At 45.0% G+C, this 19,408-nt stretch overlaps 1 protein-coding gene across 17 annotated transcripts in view; it reads left to right on the top strand.

The window, feature by feature from the left end:
• The window catches only part of SAMD11 (sterile alpha motif domain containing 11), a 127,101-nt gene that overhangs the window by 3,566 nt on the left and 104,127 nt on the right, over positions 1–19,408 (top strand). The window contains exon 1 of one of the 17 annotated variants that reach the window (XM_075773092.1): positions 3,062–3,136. The exons of the other annotated variants lie outside the window; for them this stretch is intronic. Coding sequence (XP_075629207.1) covers positions 3,077–3,136 — 60 coding nt within the window. The 5' untranslated portion in view covers positions 3,062–3,076. Of the gene's footprint in view, positions 1–3,061; positions 3,137–19,408 lie in introns of those variants that run through there. 17 annotated transcript variants of the gene reach the window in all.

Genomic DNA, 19,408 nt, shown 5'->3' with positions numbered 1-19,408 from the left:
GCTAAATAAAGCAGAAGGGAATTATAATTGCACCCACGTGTTAAGAGTCAGAACAGCCACAGTTTACAAACCGTTAGTGAATTTTTTCAGGTAAACTGAAGGAGGAACAAGCTCGTCTTAAATGCTTACAACTTTTACAACATTCACATCGTAGATCACAGTTATAGCTTTTATAGATCTTTTCTTCCCAACTTTTTGAGTTCCTTTGGTTTTCTGCTGTCTGCCTTTATCCCGAGACTTTCAAAATCTCTATGAGACGTCAACATTTTCATGAAAAAGGTGTTGATGCTATAAATAAAAAGCCACTGAAATCATAGTAAACTAAGGCATTAAAACCAGTTCATCGTGTGTAAAAATAACCATAAAATACAGTAACATCTGAATGGGATGGCAAAGCTGTTGGTTTGTGGAACTAAAGCAGGTCTCGGTCTGAAAAAACCCACCATGACTTAAGACATTGTCAGCAGCACTGCGGAAGCACGCAGCTGGAAATTTACCTACTTTGATCCACTGAACTCAACCATTGTTTTCTTTTCTTGTTTCTTTAAGATCAAATGGACAATCTCTTCTCACATGCAGTGTCTTTATGATTCTGCGCGACAAGCAGAATTGCGAATTTAAATTATTTTTACATAGCATATATATACATGTGTGCTTATGTATACAAATACATTCACAGGGGAAGGGGCTTAGAGCAATAATCAACAGTTACATAAATTAATGTGAAGATACCATCTCAGTGATGCGAGTCTCTTGCGTCTGTTTTGTGTAGCAGCGGTCCATACCAAAGCAATAACTGCCCATCGAGCTTACGAGTACCAGTTATATTGCAGCATTGCCGTGGTATTTTAAACCCAGCAAACCAGATATAGACTGAAACTTGGCTTTTCCGACAGACTCGTGTAGTTCCTCTGCGTTAACGGGGCGAAGTGTGATACGGTGTAATAAGCTTTCTCCAGTTTAGAGTTTTGCATATGCTTTAGTTACCAGTCATGAGGATCAGAGGTCAACAAGCAGTGATCTGCAGACCAAAGTGATACGCCACAGTTGCTGGTGGTGTTAAGGAGTGTCTGGCCACATGACGTTGTCTACGGGTCACTTTCTGGGTACCAAGTTGCATTAGGTGGTAGCCAAAATGGCACATTGGACTTTTAGCAGCAACATTTTTAATAGTTGCACAGGGATGCTATGGATTTACAGATGGGAAGGCAGCTCTGCATGAAACAAATGTCTTTTAAAACAGAACTGAATTTGAGAAGTTCAGATGGAGGAAAAGAGAGTTTGGTATAGTTTTGGGAAAGGTGAAATAAATCCTTCTGGATGTGCCTCCTACCACTTCCCCAGGTGTATAAATTAGTTAGAGGGTGTTTTGATGTCAGAATTTGCACGGCGAGGACAAACCCCAATGAGAGCTTTTATCGTAACTCTGTTTCTCAGTGCTTACTGCATTTTCTGTGTTGTGCTTGGAACATATACGTGACCAAACGACAATTTCACATTTTGAACCTGGAATCTTTTGGTAGTGCCTTGTCATAGCTACATGCACTACACATTTGAAACAGTTACACAAGAAGGAGGATTAAAAATTGGGCACAGTTTATCTTTCCCCATTTAGTGATCATCAATTTAAGCACCACTGAGATCAAAGGGCTGTCTCTCCTCAGTGTAGAAAAGCTTTGTATGTTATAGTGGAGGTACGTCTTAAACTTGCAATGCCTGGGCCCTTGTGCTCCTGTGTTATCACAAGGGCAGTATGGAGACGGGGAGCTGATTCTGTCAGCAGCTGCTTCTGCTGATGCGAAATCAGTCCTTGGACAGCGGGAATAGGCCAGAAAAACTCGAGCGTTGCCTTTGTAGCGGGGCAAGCCAGCTGCCCGTGGGCATCTGCACCTTCCCCCAGCTGCTAACGGCAGGCGGCAAGGAAGCGCTCCAAGGACCTGGCCCAGCTCTTCCTTCGGGAAAGGTTACATCCAATTTATCCAGCCCTGCCACCCTTGTCCAATCAGGCTGGTAATGTCAGGGGCTTTAATCAACAGCAGCGATTGTTCTGAGGCCCAGGCTGGGTCTCTTGTGGGGTTGGGGAGAAGGAGGGGTTGATGTAGAAAGGAAATTGCATCGTGCCACAGAGCCGGCTTGGAGAAGGTCTGAGGAAGCAGAGCCCCCCCCGCCCCGTGCCTGACTCGTTACCGGCTCGGCCGGGTCCCCGCAATAAAACCGCCCCCGGCGGGCGGGACGCCCCCCCCCCCCCAGCTCCCAGCCCCCGGCCCTCCTCGGCGAGCACCGAAAGAGCCGGGCAGCGGCCCCCGGCCCGCCGGGGCTGGCGCCGCGCCGCTCCCGCCCGCTCCCCCCGGCCGCGGTGCCGGCAGTGCCGGGGGCGCCCCCGCGGCGCCCGGGGAAAGCGGCGCCCGGCCCCCGCCGAGCCCGGCTCCGCCGCCCCCCGCCGCCCCGTCGCAGCTCGTTTGCTGCAGCTGCAGACAGCGGCCGGCGCCGGGGCCAGCTCCGCCACCGACCGCCGGTTTCCTGCGAGGCGGAGGGGGAGCAGCCGCGTCGCGCCGGCCGCCCTGGCGCCTCCTCCCCCGGGCCGCGGCCGCCCCCGCGCCGGCATCCATCAATCAGCGGCGGGGCCGCCGGGGAGCGGGAAGGGGGGGGGGGGAGCCGCTGCCGGCCGGGGGGAAGGCAGGGGGATGCGGGAGGGCCCCTCTGGGCCGTAGGGTCGCGCCGAGCTGGGGGGGAGTGTGTGTGCGGGGAGGACCCCCGGGAATGGAGGAGCGCAGCAGGCTCCCTCCGGGGCTGGGGACGGCGTCCCCTGTGCTGCTTTGGGGGCTGGAGGGGCAGAGTCATCCCTCCCAGGCCGGGTGTGCAGCCAGCATAGCACAGGCTTTGGCGGGGAAGCGGTGCCTGCATGGCACAGAGCTGTCTGCTTTTCTCCCCAGCTCTGCAGAGATGGGAAACGGGGTGCTGTATATTCACCCCACCCGTGTCCTTCTGGAGACTGAGTGTACGTCCAATCTTCCTGTCCCCTTTTCTTTATACCCTACCCTCTGCACCCGAGGTTTTTCAGATCTGGAAGGGCGAAATGACACAGGTCTCAGTCCCTTCAGGGTTTTGGAGGCACAGGATGCCAAGTGTTCACAAAGTAAGTTGTCAAGATGTGAACAGGGGTCTTCCCCCATATTTGTACTTGTCAGTTCTGGGCAGACACAGTTCATCTTGTTTGGAGCCCTGGATGGATTCCAGTGTATTCTGATGAGACCCATTCACTACAGCGTTCTCTCTGTCCCCGTCAAACTTCCCTCTGTGCTCCAAATACCACTCAGGCATTCTCTCCATCTCCACTTTCAAACCCACAGCCGTGGCTGGTCTTGAAAGTGTGCTCCCTGGCACTGGTCTTTGTAGCCAGAGGGAGGGGGAAATCTGATGATCTGGAGAACAGTACTAAAATCTTCATTGCTAAACCAAAGTATCTTAGATTTGCAAAAAGTCCAGCATTGCATATCCAGTATAACAGAGGAGAGGCATTCCTTACAATAGATATACTTTTGATTGTTTCCCTTATCAGCCAGAGTGTGACCCTTACTGTGTTTTTCATACTAGCCATGCTGCCTCTGGAAGTGTGTTAGGACGGGACGTTGGCTGCTCCTCATCCTCTTTTCCCGTCTTTTCTTGAACACGGTGTCTGTTTGAAAGGTAGCCCATGTTGGAGTTTGAGGTTCGGGTCACAGCTAAAGAAGGAAAGACAAGCTTTTAAAAAGCTATCATGATATGGCTGTATTCAAACAAAACAGAAGGCATGATAGAATTATTGGTTTTTTTACTCCATCTCCTTTGTTGCATGTCAAGACACATGGTAATTGTGCATAACTTGGGCAATGACAATGGTAATTCATTTGCTTACTGGGGCTGTATTTTGCTCTTGATTTGATTTATATGTGATTGTTTTTATTTGCTGCTTTTTGCTTTTCGTTGTCGTCATTGTTGTTGTTTTCTTTTGATGCCTCTGAGGTTAAGGCATCAGTCCAAGACTTTGTCAAGGATGGAAAAAGTAACTATCTACTTACTTAAAAAACTGAATGCCAGTAATCAGCAAAGTCCCTTTTATTTAGCGTAAGATTTCTGAGCATTCTCCTGTCTCCCTGTTTCAGAGGTGCAGGGGTGGAAGGCAGCTCAGCATCTCCCCCAAAGTGTGGCTTTGTGTGGCTTGTGCTGCAGCTGCATTCACGGCCCTTCCCCAGGGATGCCCTCCTGGCTACCGGCCTGCTCCGCAGTTTGCCTGGAAAGCCAGGAACAGGGGGAATCAGGAGATCCCTGGGCTACTGAGTAGATCCCTGTGCTGTGGGATCCAAATTCAGCGGCTGGCCCAAAAAGGAGAGTCCCCCACACTGGACATGAGTCTTTCAAGAGAACTTTCCTATGAGAAGAGGACTTTGCCTGCTGGAAAATTTAGTTGGCTGCCTGTAGAGGCGGGATTAACTCTGAAATTTTACTTTTTAACTGAATAGATTAGATTTAGGTTCCTTTCTGAGCTGCTGTGGACTTAAGGATTGGAGCTGGAGAATCTTGGGGTTTATGTGAAGGGGACTGTTTTCATAACTTTGCCTTCGTGTCTCTGGGGGCTGCCTTATGAATGTGGAAAAAGCCCCTCAGCAGAGCAGACTTATAAACCTTTTTATCCCCCCAAGGCATTTGGCACAGTCTGTTGATTTTTATTTGTGGTTTCATGCTGATTTGGATTGTTGCTTTTAATCCAGCACATTTTAGTTTAGGTTAGCATTTGCTGAAGTTTTTTGAATTGGTTGGGGTTTTTGTTTGTTTGTGGGGGCTTTTTTGTTTTGTTTTTTAATGGACTTCACTGAGGTGATTTTTAGAACGTGCGTGTGTTGCACTGCAAATTTGTAAGTTAAACTTGAATGCTTAACGAAGTTTATTTAAAGTCTGTTATACATCACTTTCATAGAGGAACTGGAGTTAAGGAATGCTGTGCTCATACATGGGGTGAGAGACTCACAGATCCCATCCACTGCTGGGGAGAGGTGCTGAGTTTGAGTCCACAGCCTCAGCTTGCAAGGCTTGCTAATCTGAAGGCAGTGCGAACATGTGTGTCTGCTTCTCACAGAAAAGTCCCTAAAATCAACTGCTCTTGGGTCATACAGCACCTCGCAGAGGAAAACTGTCAGCGTGAAATGGGAATCAGCGTGGATGTGAGTGGTGCTCCTAAACGTATTTTGCAATGGAAGTTATTCCTAAGGGTCCTGAAACTCAGCTCGTGAACAGGGCACACTCTAATTGCCTGATGTTGTCCACTGTCAGAGATTTGGACGATGGGTGTTGCACCAATAAAATGATTAGCTATTATTTTATGCAGAGGCAGAACAAACCCGGATCAATGGCACTAAGAGTGCCAGCACAATACTGAAGGATTTAATTTTGTGGATTATTAAATACCCTCTGGAAAGGAAAATATTAATTGGATTGCAGTCTTGTGAGTGAACAGCAGAGATGTATAAGCAGCTATGACTTAGGAAAATACTTTTATCTTACAGTGAGGTTTAAGGAGTTCCAAGTGGGGGAGGTTTGTTATAGTGCAAGAGCTGTGGTGAAGATTTCTGCTGTTCCAGTGGGCAATGATGAGAAACCTCATGCAAAAGGTCTTGCATGATGGCAGGACAGAGGAAGATCCATCTGTGAGTTCAGGTTAGTGTTTGTGAGGTGCTTGTGAGTAACGGGCCATGCTAACCCTCCGTGAAAGAGGGTAGAAGAATATTTATACTGAGGTTGGCAGGTATGAGGGATTCTGCTTGGTGTGAACAAATTTCCTCCTGCTGGGATTCGTAAAGGCTGCAGGGGAGGTTCGCTTGTCCCGCAGACTTTTGCGTGGTGTTGATTCCCTGGAAGAGCTAAGACACATTTCTGGCACTCTGGCTTTATGTTCTCTGGTGGGCTCAGTTGTAGGAAGAGGCAGTTTCCTCAGCCCCTTTGGGAGCAGGTTTTACACACTAACTCAGCAGATGCAGGGTGGGCTTTGAAGCTAGCGCTGCTTGCCTGCTGAATTGCACTGTACTCCATCAGGGCTGGAAAATCTACTGGTCTGAGGAAAAGAAAGTTACGCATGGGAAGAAAGATAGATAGATAAATAAATATATAGAAGTGGGGAAAGCAACATCATCTTGTTAGCGGTGTGTCAAGGGCAGTGTAAAGGTGACATAGGATAAGTAATTTTGCTGTCAAAATTATTTAGAGATGTCATTAAACTGCTTAGGGCTGTCTCTACTGCTTCAGGGCACAGACACCTGGTTTTAATTTGCAGTGGTCTATGTCCAAACTTGCTGGCCGTATTCAAAGGGATCAGTGCTAATTTGGAGCCTAGTGGCAAATGCCTTTAGTGAACATGAGATCTAAATGGCAGAGGTGACTAAAGGATCAGAATTAAGTCCCTCATAAACTTTGTTCATCTTTCTTTTCCTGAGGTTGAAAACTATCAACCAGTTCAAGTTTGCAGAGATGATGAACTTTTCAGATTGCTTGTTCTGGTTCAGTGATGGGACAGGGAGATCAGAGAAACAGTTTCCTATTTGCTGTAGACTTTGGAAAAGAGATCCACTCTGTTTTTAATGAAGTAATCCTTGGTCAGAATTTTATTTGTGTCAAATCACTTTGTTTTGTCTATTTTTTTCCCCTTGTTCTATCTTTTGGGTTTGTGTTTTGGGGTTTTGTTCTTTTCTTCCCTTCTGCATTGTCTCATTCTGTTTCTCTTAGGCACAGTCTATTTCCTTTAGCTGGAAAACGCCTTGCTACACAGCAGGCATCCATGCCCTCTTCTCTCCCTTCTTCCTTCTCCATATTGAAATGCATCATCTTCACTTACTCAACAGGTGAAGAATCGCCATCCTCCCCACTTCAGGGCTTTTTTCTGTTAGGAGATGCTCACCTTCCTCACTTCTGGTAGATGTCAGCGAAAAACTCATTAGAGGGCTCCCTGCCCCAAAGTTGTGTTTTCCAGTTGAGGGCAATGAAAGACATCTCCTGAAGAGTTATTTATTGTTGCAGGAATCACGTGCAGTTTTGTAAATAAAACTGAGAACATCTTTAGCACCTCTGCTTTATTCTTATACTGCTCTTGCATGAAGGTAAATCTTCTGTATGTACCACCTCCACTGTTGGAGCAATGCATTTCTTTTCATTTATTTTTGGCTCCGTTATTTTAACAAAACCAGTGAGGACAGAGGGAAAATTCCACATTCCCCTGGGTCATAAATATACTCTGATACGGGATTTTCTTGTAACATGTCTGAGGACGAGCACGGATGGACGGAGGGAATTCCCAAGCATGGAAAGAAAGGTTCTTGCTCATTTATTTTACCTCTGCTCAGTGTGGAACTTTTAGCTTTTACTGATTTCACTTTATTTTGCACGTGCATACAAAGTTGCAGAATCTGGGAATACCAGCACACAAGCAGAGCTCAGCTCTTTGAAAGTGATGTCGGGGCAGTGCCGTGGAGCAAGAGGCCTTGTTGTGCCTCGGTGCAAACTGAAGGCAGTTGTCTGTGAGCAAGTTCTGCACTGATGCCCACTCATATAGAAAAACCTGACCCTTGATGTGGCCTTTTGTTTATCACATTGTAAAATGGAAAGAAAAAAAAAACACACTTCATAGTAAGGTTTAATCAACATTTCTAAGAGTAACAGCATCTTCTGTCTTAAGATGTAAGGTGATGCGCAGTACCTGTTATTTCTTCCATCGTGCTAATCAATTAGGAAGGCAGAACTTTTTAGGTTTCCGGAGAATTGAGAAACAGGCAAATTTTGGTGATAGAAGGGACACTCTAGCCTTTTGGTCTAGAAAATACATCTAAAATATTTCTGATCATGACACTGCAACAAAGCTGTGTGTTTGCTTATAGTTCATTCCCACTTTAGTGCTGGGAGGTATGATTGTTGCAGATAATTTAAAAAGCAGCTCTGGGATTTTAAACAGCTTCAGTTAACCTGGGCCTCTTAATCACCTCAGCTTCTTCATATAAAACTTTTCTCTTTTTTGAAAGCAAGCAGACCACTTTACCAGACTAGTTCGCTGTCCATGAGTGTCTTACCCCTAGGAGCTTGTATTTATCACCGAGTCTCTGGAGCCTCGCTAATTCAGAGTTACGAGTAGATTCCACTCCAATGGTAGCTGCTCTTCTGCCTATCTCTACCCATCAAATTGCAAAAACTCCCTTGTAACCCCATCCTTTCTTTTTATCTGGAGATGAATGCGATAGGTGGTACTCAGCTCTGTTGAAGCGGCTTTTGCTGTGTTGCTAGGGTAACCGGAGATAGCCCCTGAAGACAGGAAAGGGCAAGCATTCCTTTCTGCCACAGTCTGGAGCATCAGTGATTGAATGAGATTAGATAGAATTAGATAATCCTGAAATTCACAGTGATTTGGTGCCAGACCTTTATTAAATAAGTAAAAGTACCAGCCCTTATAGTAAAAATGAATTCTTTTAGATCAATAACTTTTCCCACCATTCGTCACAGCTGCGATTCTTGAGATCGCTCTTTCTGTGACATGGGGTGAACCACACAAACACACCTTTTTCTATTTTTTTTTTTCCCCCCAGAGGGGACTATGATATCAATTCCTCTTTTATTTCCCCCTTGTGATTCACCCACTTAACCGTAAAGTACACTTACAAAGGAAGGCACTACAAGATTCTTCAGTGACGGTTCAATGAACTAGAGTTTACAATAGTAGTGTTACTTAAAAAATATACACTATTAGTCTTAAGTATTATAGTGGTTTAGGGTCAGTTAAAAAAAAAAAAAAAAGAAGTAGTATATTGTGAATGGCTGAGTAGTTTTTTGCTCCTTATGTGTTCAGTGCTTAGAACTGTTGGGACCTCATCCATGCCTGGCATGTTCTTGCTTAGCTGCAATAGAATTGATAACATCATATTCTGATCTAAAGTAAACATGGGTTAAAATAAGTGTGGCAGTGTGAATGCAGGATTGGACTTTGATCACAATCAGTCTAGATGTACATCAGTTTAACTCTGTTGACTTCTTTTTCATCTTTGGACTGGCATGGCTTGCATCAAAATTTAGTGTGCATCAGAGGACACCTAGCAGACCATGGAAAATTTGGTGTCTTCTGGCCCTCAAGCAGTTTTGTGTCTTATCAAGCTAAATTGTCTCTTTCAGAGCAGAGGGCTGATTTATTTATTTTTTCGGTGGTGGTGCTGTCCTTCAGTTGCAGCTCCAAACTCCACTGCTGAGGTTTTTGCAGGCATAATGGACAGTATGTGGTCTCAAAGTAGTCAAGAAACAGCCCATCCAGATTGAGAAGGGCAGCCTGTGTGCTCCTTATAAGGATGCTTTTAATTCTGAATAAAAATATAATGCCTTTGGTCTGGGTTTTTTAATCCCCGAATTAACAATGTGATTCCTTAAAACATTTCTAGCTTGAAATTCACGAGCTGGTAATTCAGGGCTGGAAGTCTGTGGATCTGCACTTGTTTGCATCAGCAATGTGGATCTGTTTTTTTGAAGTCTCACCTTGCTGTGATGGATTTCTCAGAAATAAGTTCAGTAAAAGTAATTCTATGAGGCTGGTAAGCATTTCTCTCCCCTGGTGTGTGCAGAGGGCAAAAATCATCCTTGCTTTGGGAGGATTTAGTTCTTCCATTGATGTCTCTGCTATTGTCTTTAAACCAGTATAGAATCTAAAAAAAGTATGTTTAAAGGCTGTTTGAAATTATATGCTCTACAAGTTACTGTGCTTTTCCTTTAGCAATGTGATGTTGAAAAAAACTTACATCTTGCGAATAATTTTGGTGTTGTGGTGGGACTCTTAATACCCTGGACTGCTTATCACACCAAGCTCTAGAAACAAGAGTAAAATTTATTTTTTCCCCCCATATCTTAGGGAAATACTTACATGCAGCAAAGTAAGAGAGGGAAGAACAGAGGAGTCTGGAAAACATTTGTGTGTGAGTACTATATCTTAAGACCAAACTCTACCTGGATCTGTACCATGTGTAGTTCCACCCTCACTAACAGGGTAGCAGGACACGTTGATGGTAGAGTATTTTTGCTTGGTATGTAAGGTTACAGGCAGCCTGAATTCTCACCCCTACCTTTATCCAGGATTCAAGTGCACTGAAAAGAGGAGTTGAGTGATGAAGTGTGAAATCCCACTAGGAAGCAAAGCCAAGACTACTCCAAAATACAGCAAAAGCTGGGATTCAGATCTTTACCCCACAACAGAAGCAAGATGATTCCACCTTGTGATCAAGTTTCTCATCTGTCCTGCTGTTCACTGGCTCTGGCTGCTTTGGGAAGCAAGGCTCTGAGTATACCCAGAGCAAGTTAAGCAGAGGAGCCGTTGCTGTATCACATCCAGTGTAGTTACTGGAAGAGTAGGAAATATACTTCCTTTCCATGATTCAGCTTCCCCCATGTGCAGGCTGGGGAGAGCACCTCTGGTATTGCATATGGAAATTGAGATATTTACATTTATGGGTTAAAAGGGCAAGAGACCACTGTTAGCGTCAAAACTGAGTTCTTGGACTGTAATAAGCAATAGGACTTCCCCAGACTAGTTCCTGTTCATGGTGGCTTGTCTTTGTACTTTTCTTTTAAAGGAAAGCATCCAATCTTTGACTAAATGTCCTGGTCCTGTCCAGCATTGATCCTAGTGAATTGTTTCAGTGGGAAACTACTCTCACTTTTTAGGAAACTATGATGATATTGCTAATTTGAATTTGTTTAGTGTCACATTCCTGCTACTTGGTCTCCTTACAGCTTTGTACTGTCACTCTTTGCAACTGCCCCTAGCAGCTATAGCCATCATTCAGAAACCTTTTCACCTTCTCCTTAGTGAGTAAAATAGAGTGAGGTCCTTGTCTCTCCACATAATGAGGCAATCCCAACAAAACCCCAACACTATATATATCAGCATCCATTTTGAACTGCTGGCATTGTGTTCAAGTAATGTCAAGCGTGTGTATATATATATATATATATACACACACCCCCCCCCACTATAATTGTCCTGCTCTGATAACTACTCTGGCATTTATGTCCACATTATTGATATGGATAGGGCATTGCCCATGATAAACCTCTGCACCTGATTCCCACCCTGACCCTTGCACCCTTTTTTAGAGTCACTTATTCCTGGGATAATATTCCCTGCTTTTAAAACGCTAACTTCACCCACTAGCCCATGCTATTTTGTGTCTATGACCCTCGGATTTCGTTACTTGCCTTTAACTCGCACATTCTCTGTGTTAACCATCAGCGATGACTCTTTGTTTTCTTCCAGGTCATCAATAAAAATATTAGGGAGAATTTGTTACATGCTTATATTCTGAGGTCTTTTAATCACCTTGTAATCCGTTTAATTTGTGCCATGTTGACTTGTAAGGCTCTAATTTCTCTTTCAAAAAGTTGTGTGGTTGTAAGATCAAATAACTTGCAGAAATCTAAGCACATTACACTAGCACTATTGTCTCAGCAAAAAAGATATATTACTTTAACTCTTTTTCATTAACAAGCTTTAATTTGCATAAATTATATCAATGTCCTTTAATTTATTATTACTTGTCCGGTTTCCTCTATTTCATTATTTCTCCTGGGGGTTATAAAATTACTTGGATTATCCTGCTTATGCTTTTTAGAATACAGGCACAGTGCTATGTTTTTCCATTTACCTTGTATTTCCTCATTGTTCTGAGGCTCATTAAAAATCCAAGTAACATGTCTAAAGAACGTCTCTGGCTAACTATTCTAAAACTCTGAGAGCAAGTTATCTAAGCCTGCTGATTTAAAACTATATAACTTTAGAAGTTTCTCTTTGGAAACCTCCTAATTGACTACTGGAATCAAAAGTATTTCATTTTCATACCATGTTAGAGCTGGCTTTTTCTCCCAGTGCAGAAACAAAATATTTATTGAACATTCTTTTTTTTTTTTTTTTTTTTTTTTTTGCATTTCTGACAGTTCCACCATTCCCATCTAGTAATGAACCAAAACCTTTATTACCTCCTGTCCTTAATAAGCCAGTGTTTACAAACCAGTTTGGAGTTCTCCAATGAATGAAGGCATTATTAAAATTACACATGCAATTATTTAAGATTAAGATCTTTATAATGGGTGGAGAAGAGAGGCCTTCACCACTACAAAGGCCCTTTACCGCATATTATGTTGATGAAATGTCCAACTGTCTTAAAGTCTGTTACTCCTTAGTATTTGCTTTATGTCTCCAGTGGGATTTCTGCCTTTTTACCTCCTGTTGTTCAGTGTTGGTTTAATCGGAAACCTGGCGTGTGGATCAGCTGGTGGAGCATTAGGCCTCTGTGAAGGGAACGATGCTTTCTCTTCATCTTCTCGATGTGGTATATGCTGCTTGCCAGACTGAGTGTTTACAGCTTGCGGGTTCGGGTAATGAATAGATGCGTTGGGCTTCAAAAAAACGACCTCTGTGGCTTTCTCAGGAAAGCCAAGCCTTTTTCCCCCACCTAGATGCTCCTCTAGCTTCTACTCCTTGTCTGGCTGCTTTTGTTTTCTCCTGATCTTTCAGTCAATTCTTCCTGTTTGGCCACCAAATTACGAAGCAAAGTGGTATTTGAATTACTTGAAGAAGTGATCACAGTGTGTTCTGTCAAAGCTTGCAACTCCTTAAACAATCAAATCTACCTACCTTTGATGTTTGCATTAAACAAGCTTGGAAAGGTGTCAGTACAGGGTTACACGTGCCAAGAGAAGAGGTGGAGATGTGATACATCTAGAACCCTCAACATCACTGTTTACTACTGTAACCATTAGGAAATACCCCGTCGTCCACCTCCCTGTTCACAAGACTTGTATTCATCTATCTGAACAGAGAAACATCCCCAACATTGGCTTGCACTAAGATGCTGTGCTGTTAGCCTTGGCTGGCATGAAACATCTTGATATCCTACGAGCTGTGAAACTTGACATATGCTAAGGCAGTAACAGGAAAGGAATCTTTCCTCAAAGCTTCCCTGGAATGTTCTGACAGTATTTAATCTGTCAGGGTCTACTGTGTCATTCAGGCTGATCCCAGTAGGCCAATGAGTTAGAATCGATAATATCCTTGATCAGCAAATAATTCTACCTTGATCAGAGAATCCTGGTAATGAGAGCTGAAAAAGATGTGTGACATCCCTCAGTCTGCTCCACAGAGTACTCTGAAACATGCTGGCATTTATGTGTGTGTTTCTTGGGGCTTTTTTGGCTGCTCTTGCAATATAATGTTAGCTAGGCTGTGCTTTTGAAGGAGGGCTGCGTTGTTATTGCCAGCAAGTGACTGTTATTAGGTGCTGCATTATTTTCCCTCAATGTGAAACCCCCTGTTTTAAAAATGGAAGAGATGAGGGACAAGTGGAGCATGAGGAGAGGAAATGACCCCTTGTAATCATCCAGGAAGTAAATGGAGTTCTGCCCCAGTGTCGCATTCCCTGAGGCTCCATTCTCTTGTAGTAGACGCCCTGTTTATCCTCAGACCTCTCTTGTGTCAGCCCCAAAGCTACCTCCTCTCCTTCCCCGAGCAGAAGGCATTACTCCTGGGGAGCAGAAGGGATGCTCAGTCTCCATGGCTCGCTCAAGCTTTACCTGCCAGCTAAGATTGACCAAGAACAGAGGTCCTGCTGTGGCAGCACTTTGGTGTGATTTGACAGAGTGGTCAAAGGAACTTGGATCAACATCAACCCACCACAACATACAGGCTACTAGAGACCTACTCGGCAGTTACCCTGACAGTGTCACCAGACTGGGTTTGGCTGTAGATACTGAGGTAGATGTAAGCGGCTTCCCCTTTTCTTCTTTCACTGATGCCCTCATATCTCCTGGAGTTTGGAATTTGCATAATTGGAACAACTTGTTTATTTGGAATGAAAACGCATCCATGGGATTTAGCTGAGCAGCACTTGGCGCAGAGCTCAATGGGAAGGAGAAGGTGGCGAAGGAAGACTCTTTTCTATAGCTCTTTCATGGGAGTTGAGAGCATTGTTGTTCTGTGGCATAAATTAGAGCAGCTTAGGGCTGGCTGAAGGCTTCAATGGTTTCTAAGTGAACGTGTGGGAAACGGGCTGGATTGTGCTGTGCTGGGGTGACGGCTGCCCCGGAAGAGTTAGTCATCAAAATGCAAAGCACACACGTGTACCGTGTTACGTACCAGTCATGTCAGGTGTGGAGACAAGGATCTGTAGATGTCATATGCAGAAAGCCAGTGATAATTACTCATTACAGATCTTTGAAAATGAGGAAATAAAGCTAGCTTTTCAGTTTTTTTTGTGGCTATGTGAACCCATCAAACATGAATATGGCTGCTTGCCTACAAACAGATTAATTTTTTATTGCTTTTGCCACCTCTGTGATGCTATAAGGCCCAGCTATACTATATATAGCGCAATAAATCTGGTTTATATCAATGTGAACTTTGATATATTTTATTAATATCACACTCATGATTTGAATATTTAAATATGCATGGCACATACAAAACTGTTATTTAGCTTACGCTTATTTTATTTAATTATTTTAGATTTATAGAACACCTGTCATTGGCTCGTAAGTGCCATGCAATTAATCAAAAATACAGTCAGAAATTCAAAACTGCCTTTCCAGCCCACCTAGATTATCCCTCTCTCTTGAACTCATCACTCCCTCCTTTTCCTAACCAGGTCTTTTCCAGCACCATAAACCTGTTTAATTCCAGGATAAAACATGGGGAGGACAGGGAGCTGAGCCTTACGATATTGTGCTTGCAGGTACATGAACTGCAAGTTCATGTCATAGGAGGAGAGCTTTGAGAATCCTTAACGTGGATCGCAGTCTTGCTGTCATAGGTGCTACACAAACGGCATCACTGAATTACACAGCCCCTGTCCTGGAGTTTTTGCAAACCAGGTTTATGCCTTGACACAAAAGGGAGTACCACACGTACCATCTGAGGGATGAGGTGCTCTGGGCAGCTTGTTCTCTCTCTCTCTCAGCCATTTTTTTGGCACTGATTCTAGAGATTTCAGTAGGATTTGGCTTTACACGCGGATGTGGTTGCCAGGGCCACAGGATTAGACCCTTTGTGGGGTGGTGATTTGTGAGTGTCACAAGTTGCCACTAAAAAAGTCACTGGTGGATTGAGGAAGGAGCTGTGGCTAGTGAAGGTCTTTGATCTAGTAGCAAGAGCAAAGGACCTCAGTTGCATGGAGGAGGGGACCCAGTCCTAACTGGCTCTGTGACCTTGGGCAAACCAATGGCTTATCCACCCTGTGTGCTAGTCATTCCAGATGGAAAATTGGGTGAGGAAAAAACCTCCAGAGCCTCAGTTGAAACCATATGATGCCTCTAAGTGAAGCCTTCCTGGGTTAACAGAGCGCAGACAATTGTACCAAAGTTTGTCTGGGAAGAAGAAGGAGGGGAAAAGGTGAGGGGTCAGGCAGCCTAGGCAAAACATCTAGACCTGGAGGAAACGGAGTGGAGGTGAAGCAACTCACCTTTGCTTACAGCGTTCCCCCTTTTCGTGAGCTGCTGTAGTGGCACTTCTTTCAGGGAGCCCTAAAGAGACCTTTCCTTCTTCTTGCTGTGTACTAAAAGCCGTAAAGGGGAGGGTGTGGGAGTTAATGCTGTATTAACTCCCACTGGGATACCCATGAGATTTGGAAGGGAACGTGCATTGGCGTGTCTTGGCTTTCCCCAGTTTCAGCCTTACTGTCAGCAAAGAACTGTTAAGAAACAGTCTGAGGATCTGCTGGGGACTTCCAAGGCAGGGATAGCTTGATACAGAGTGTGTGTTGGCTCCTGGTTTCTCCTGCCCTCTCTGCCCAACTTGTTTCCCCTGCCCGCCAGACCCTGGTTATCAGTAGAATTATAGAAACAACATTATATTGGTTATTATTTTTGGCAATTATTTTTTGGCACATCTGGCCCACGTATCCCATAGGAATTTGCAGTCCTTTTGAAAGTTTTGCATATGCAAAAAGTCAAGCTTTTATAGGTGGACGCCAAAAGGCCCACTGAGAGCATTTACCCAGCTTGGGTGAAGCACTCTTGACCAAAGTAGCCTGAAATGTATTAGAGATAATTCTCTTTCCCTTGTTACTGCTGAATTACCTCTTAATAGGCTGCAGAGAGCTGCTGCCGCTGAGTGCAGTGTGAGCTCCCTTCTAGTTGACTAAAGGTCAAGTGTAGCCCCTCCCTGTGCATGGCTGTTCTGAGTAATTAGTTTAAAAAATACCTATGTATCTCTTCGTGGTACCAGAAATGCTGACTAAAATCCAGAAGGAAACAGCAATAGAATGGTTTGGGTTGGAAGGGACCTTAAAACCGTGTAGTTCCAACCCCCTGCCATGGGCAGGGACACCCTCCACTAGCCCAGGTTCCCCAAAGCCCCATCCAACCTGGCCTTGAACACTGCCAGGGAGCCAGGGGCAGCCACAGCTTCTCTGGGCACCCTGTTCCAGGGCCTCAGCACCCTCACAGGGAAGAATTTCTTCCTAATATCTCATCTCCATCTCCCCTCCTGCAGCTTCAGGCCATTCCCCTTGTCCTGTCACTCCCTGCCTTTGTCACCAGTCCCTCTCCAGCTTTCCTGGAGCCCCTTTAGGGACTGGAAGGGGCTCTAAGGTCTCCCCACAGCCTTTTCTTCTCCAGGCTAAACAAGCCCAACTCTCTCAGCCTGTCTCCATAGCAGAGGTGCTCCAGCCCTCTGAGCATCTTTGTGGCCTCCTCTGGACTTGCTCCAACAGGTCCATGTCCTTCTTGTACTGGGGACCTCAGAGCTGGACGCAGTACTCCAGGTGAGGTCTCACGAGAGCAGAATAGAGGGGAAGAATCCTCTCCATCAGCCTGCTGGTCACGCTTCTTTTGATGCAGCCCAGGACACAGTTGGCTTTCTGAGCTGCAAGTGCACATTGCCGGGTCATGTTGAGCTTCTTGTCCACCACCACCCTCAAGTCCTTCTCCTCAGGGCTGCTTTCAATCCATCCAGCCTCTATTTGTGCTTGGGATTGCCCTGACCCATGTGCAGGACCTTGCACTTGGCCTTGTTGAACTTCATGTGGTTAGCACAGGCCCACCTCTCAAGCCTGTCCAGGTCCCTCTGGATGGCATCCCTTCCCTCCAGCGTGTTGACCACACCACACAGCTTGGTGTTGTTGGCAAACTTGCTGAGGGTGCACTCAATCCCACTGTCCATGTTGCCAACAAAGATGTTAAACAGTGCTGGTCCAATGCTGACCCCTGAGGAAGGCCACTCATCACTGTTCTCCACCTGGACATCGAGCCATTGACTCTTTGAGTGCGATCATCCAGCCAATTCTTTATCCACCAAGTGGTCCATCTGTCAAATCCATGTCTCTCCAATTTAGAGACAAGGATGTTGTGTGGGACAGTGTCAAATGCTTTGCACAAGTCCGGGTAGATGACATCAGTGGCTCTTCCCTTATCTACCAACACTGTAACCCCAGCAGCAAATGTGCTTTAGAAGAAATTGTTTCACTGTATGAAATATCCACTGTTGCATTTGCAATACAATTAGCAAGGAAGGAAAATGCCAGGGAAATATGATGTTAAGTAGCTGTCAAATCTTTTTTACAAGTGTTGTCTTTATTTAAACAGCAGAGGTCTTGGGGTCAGGTTCATTCCTTTGTTCTGTTCATACAGCACCTAGCACCATGGAGTTATGTTTGGGGACTCCTAGCTTTGCAGCCAAAAAATACATAACGAAGATCTAGAGAGGAGTTTGTGCTGCAGCGATAAGGACACTTCAGTACGTGCGCTCTCTCTCTCTCTGTATGTTGGTAACTACAGTGATAAGGATGATGTATACCTGTGTAAAAGGGGCTGAAAAAAGCCCATGTCTGGTAACACTGAAGAAGGAAACCAGTTAATGGGCTAGTGGGCAAGAGAGGTGGGATGCAATTTATAGAAGACTGGGAGACATCTTCTGAAAAGTAGTGAGGCATTTGAGTTTCGGCCAGAATTAGCATTCTGTGTTTGACTGGACAAGATCAGCTGGAGATAAGCCAGAAGAAACAGAGTTTAGTGCAGGTCCTGGAGAACCCAAGGATGTAGAACAAACCAGGAGAGCTACCTTCTACCTCCTTGTCATGTTTCCCTGCCACCTGTACACTGTTTTCCCTGCAAATGAAGGGACAGCAGCCCATTGGACAGGGCAGAGCAGTTAGAAAACTTTTTGGTCTTGTTGTGCTTTGCTCCCTTGCAGAGAAGACAGCATACAACTTTATTTTCAAGAAGAAGTAAGCTGAGCTCCCACTGCAGACTGGCAGGTGAGGGAAGATAGGAATAAAAACTAGGATGGTGACTCTGAGGAGGAGGTAACAGGTGAGGGGCAACAGCTCAGGAACTCATGCTACGTGTTTCTGATTTAAAAAGCATATTCACTGTTTGCCTAGTTGTTCCAAGGTCAGAAAGGCAGCAGCAGTGGTGACAGCACAACAGATCTGCCTGAAAATAAGGCGCTCTTGTGCGGTATCCCTCCTCCAGGGGAGGTGGAGCTCTTCTAATCTCCTTCCCCTTATCCCTCTTCCAGCTGACCTCCTGGGCTCAGTAAATAACATTTCAGGAGGCTGCACGAATCGGTGAACAATGAGTGGCCTCCCAAGGGGTCAGAATTTCTTTCCACCTAAATTCCACCTTTGCAGTCTTTGCTAAAGAATCCACAATTATTATTCCTTTAACTTGTATTTTTAAATACTATTCCTTGCCTTTTTTTTCCCATCTCAACTTTAAATGTGATTTCAGAGGGGATTTTTCTGGAGCTCCAGCTGGCATCCAATGTCTAAACAAACCCAGACGTCTGTCTGTCGGAGTGCCTGGTATTGCTTTACTCTTATCTTCTTCTGTTTGGGAATGGCTCACCTGCCTGAATACAGCGCAAAGGGAAATTCAGCTGAGCCTTTTGAAACGTCTGGAGGGATTTGTCCATCTGATCCCTATTTATTTTAATAGGGCATTTAGTTCTCAAGAGCTGTCTCTCAGACCTGATCTTGGCTCTCCAGAACCAACGGGAGTAAGATTTTGGCCCTAAGTTGATTAACTCTTATTTTGGCTGTTTCTCTGTGTATCCATCAGAATTGGTGTTTGCGCTGGGTTTTGGTTTTGTTTTGGTTTTGCCTGCGCAGAGGCTGCATTGTGGAGTTCAAGTGATGCTGTGCTGTACTTTGGCATTTGTATTCCGATTGCCTTTTGAGCTGGAGTGAGGGAAATCCAGAGAAACAGTTTAAATCCATCATTAAGAGACTGCATTCCCCTCCTTACGTAGGGGCTTTCCCTGGCGAGACTGTCGTTGAGCTGTGTTTGCATTAGGGATCCCAGCACCAGTACCATCCCAGCGCCGTAGACGGACTGCAACTGCCCCTGTATCCCTGCTCGTTTTCTCTTCCCT

Source organism: Balearica regulorum, chromosome 21 (genome assembly GCF_011004875.1).
Source record: "Balearica regulorum gibbericeps isolate bBalReg1 chromosome 21, bBalReg1.pri, whole genome shotgun sequence".
Taxonomy (NCBI): Eukaryota; Metazoa; Chordata; class Aves; order Gruiformes; family Gruidae; genus Balearica; species Balearica regulorum.
This window is presented reverse-complemented; position numbering and strand designations above follow the sequence as displayed.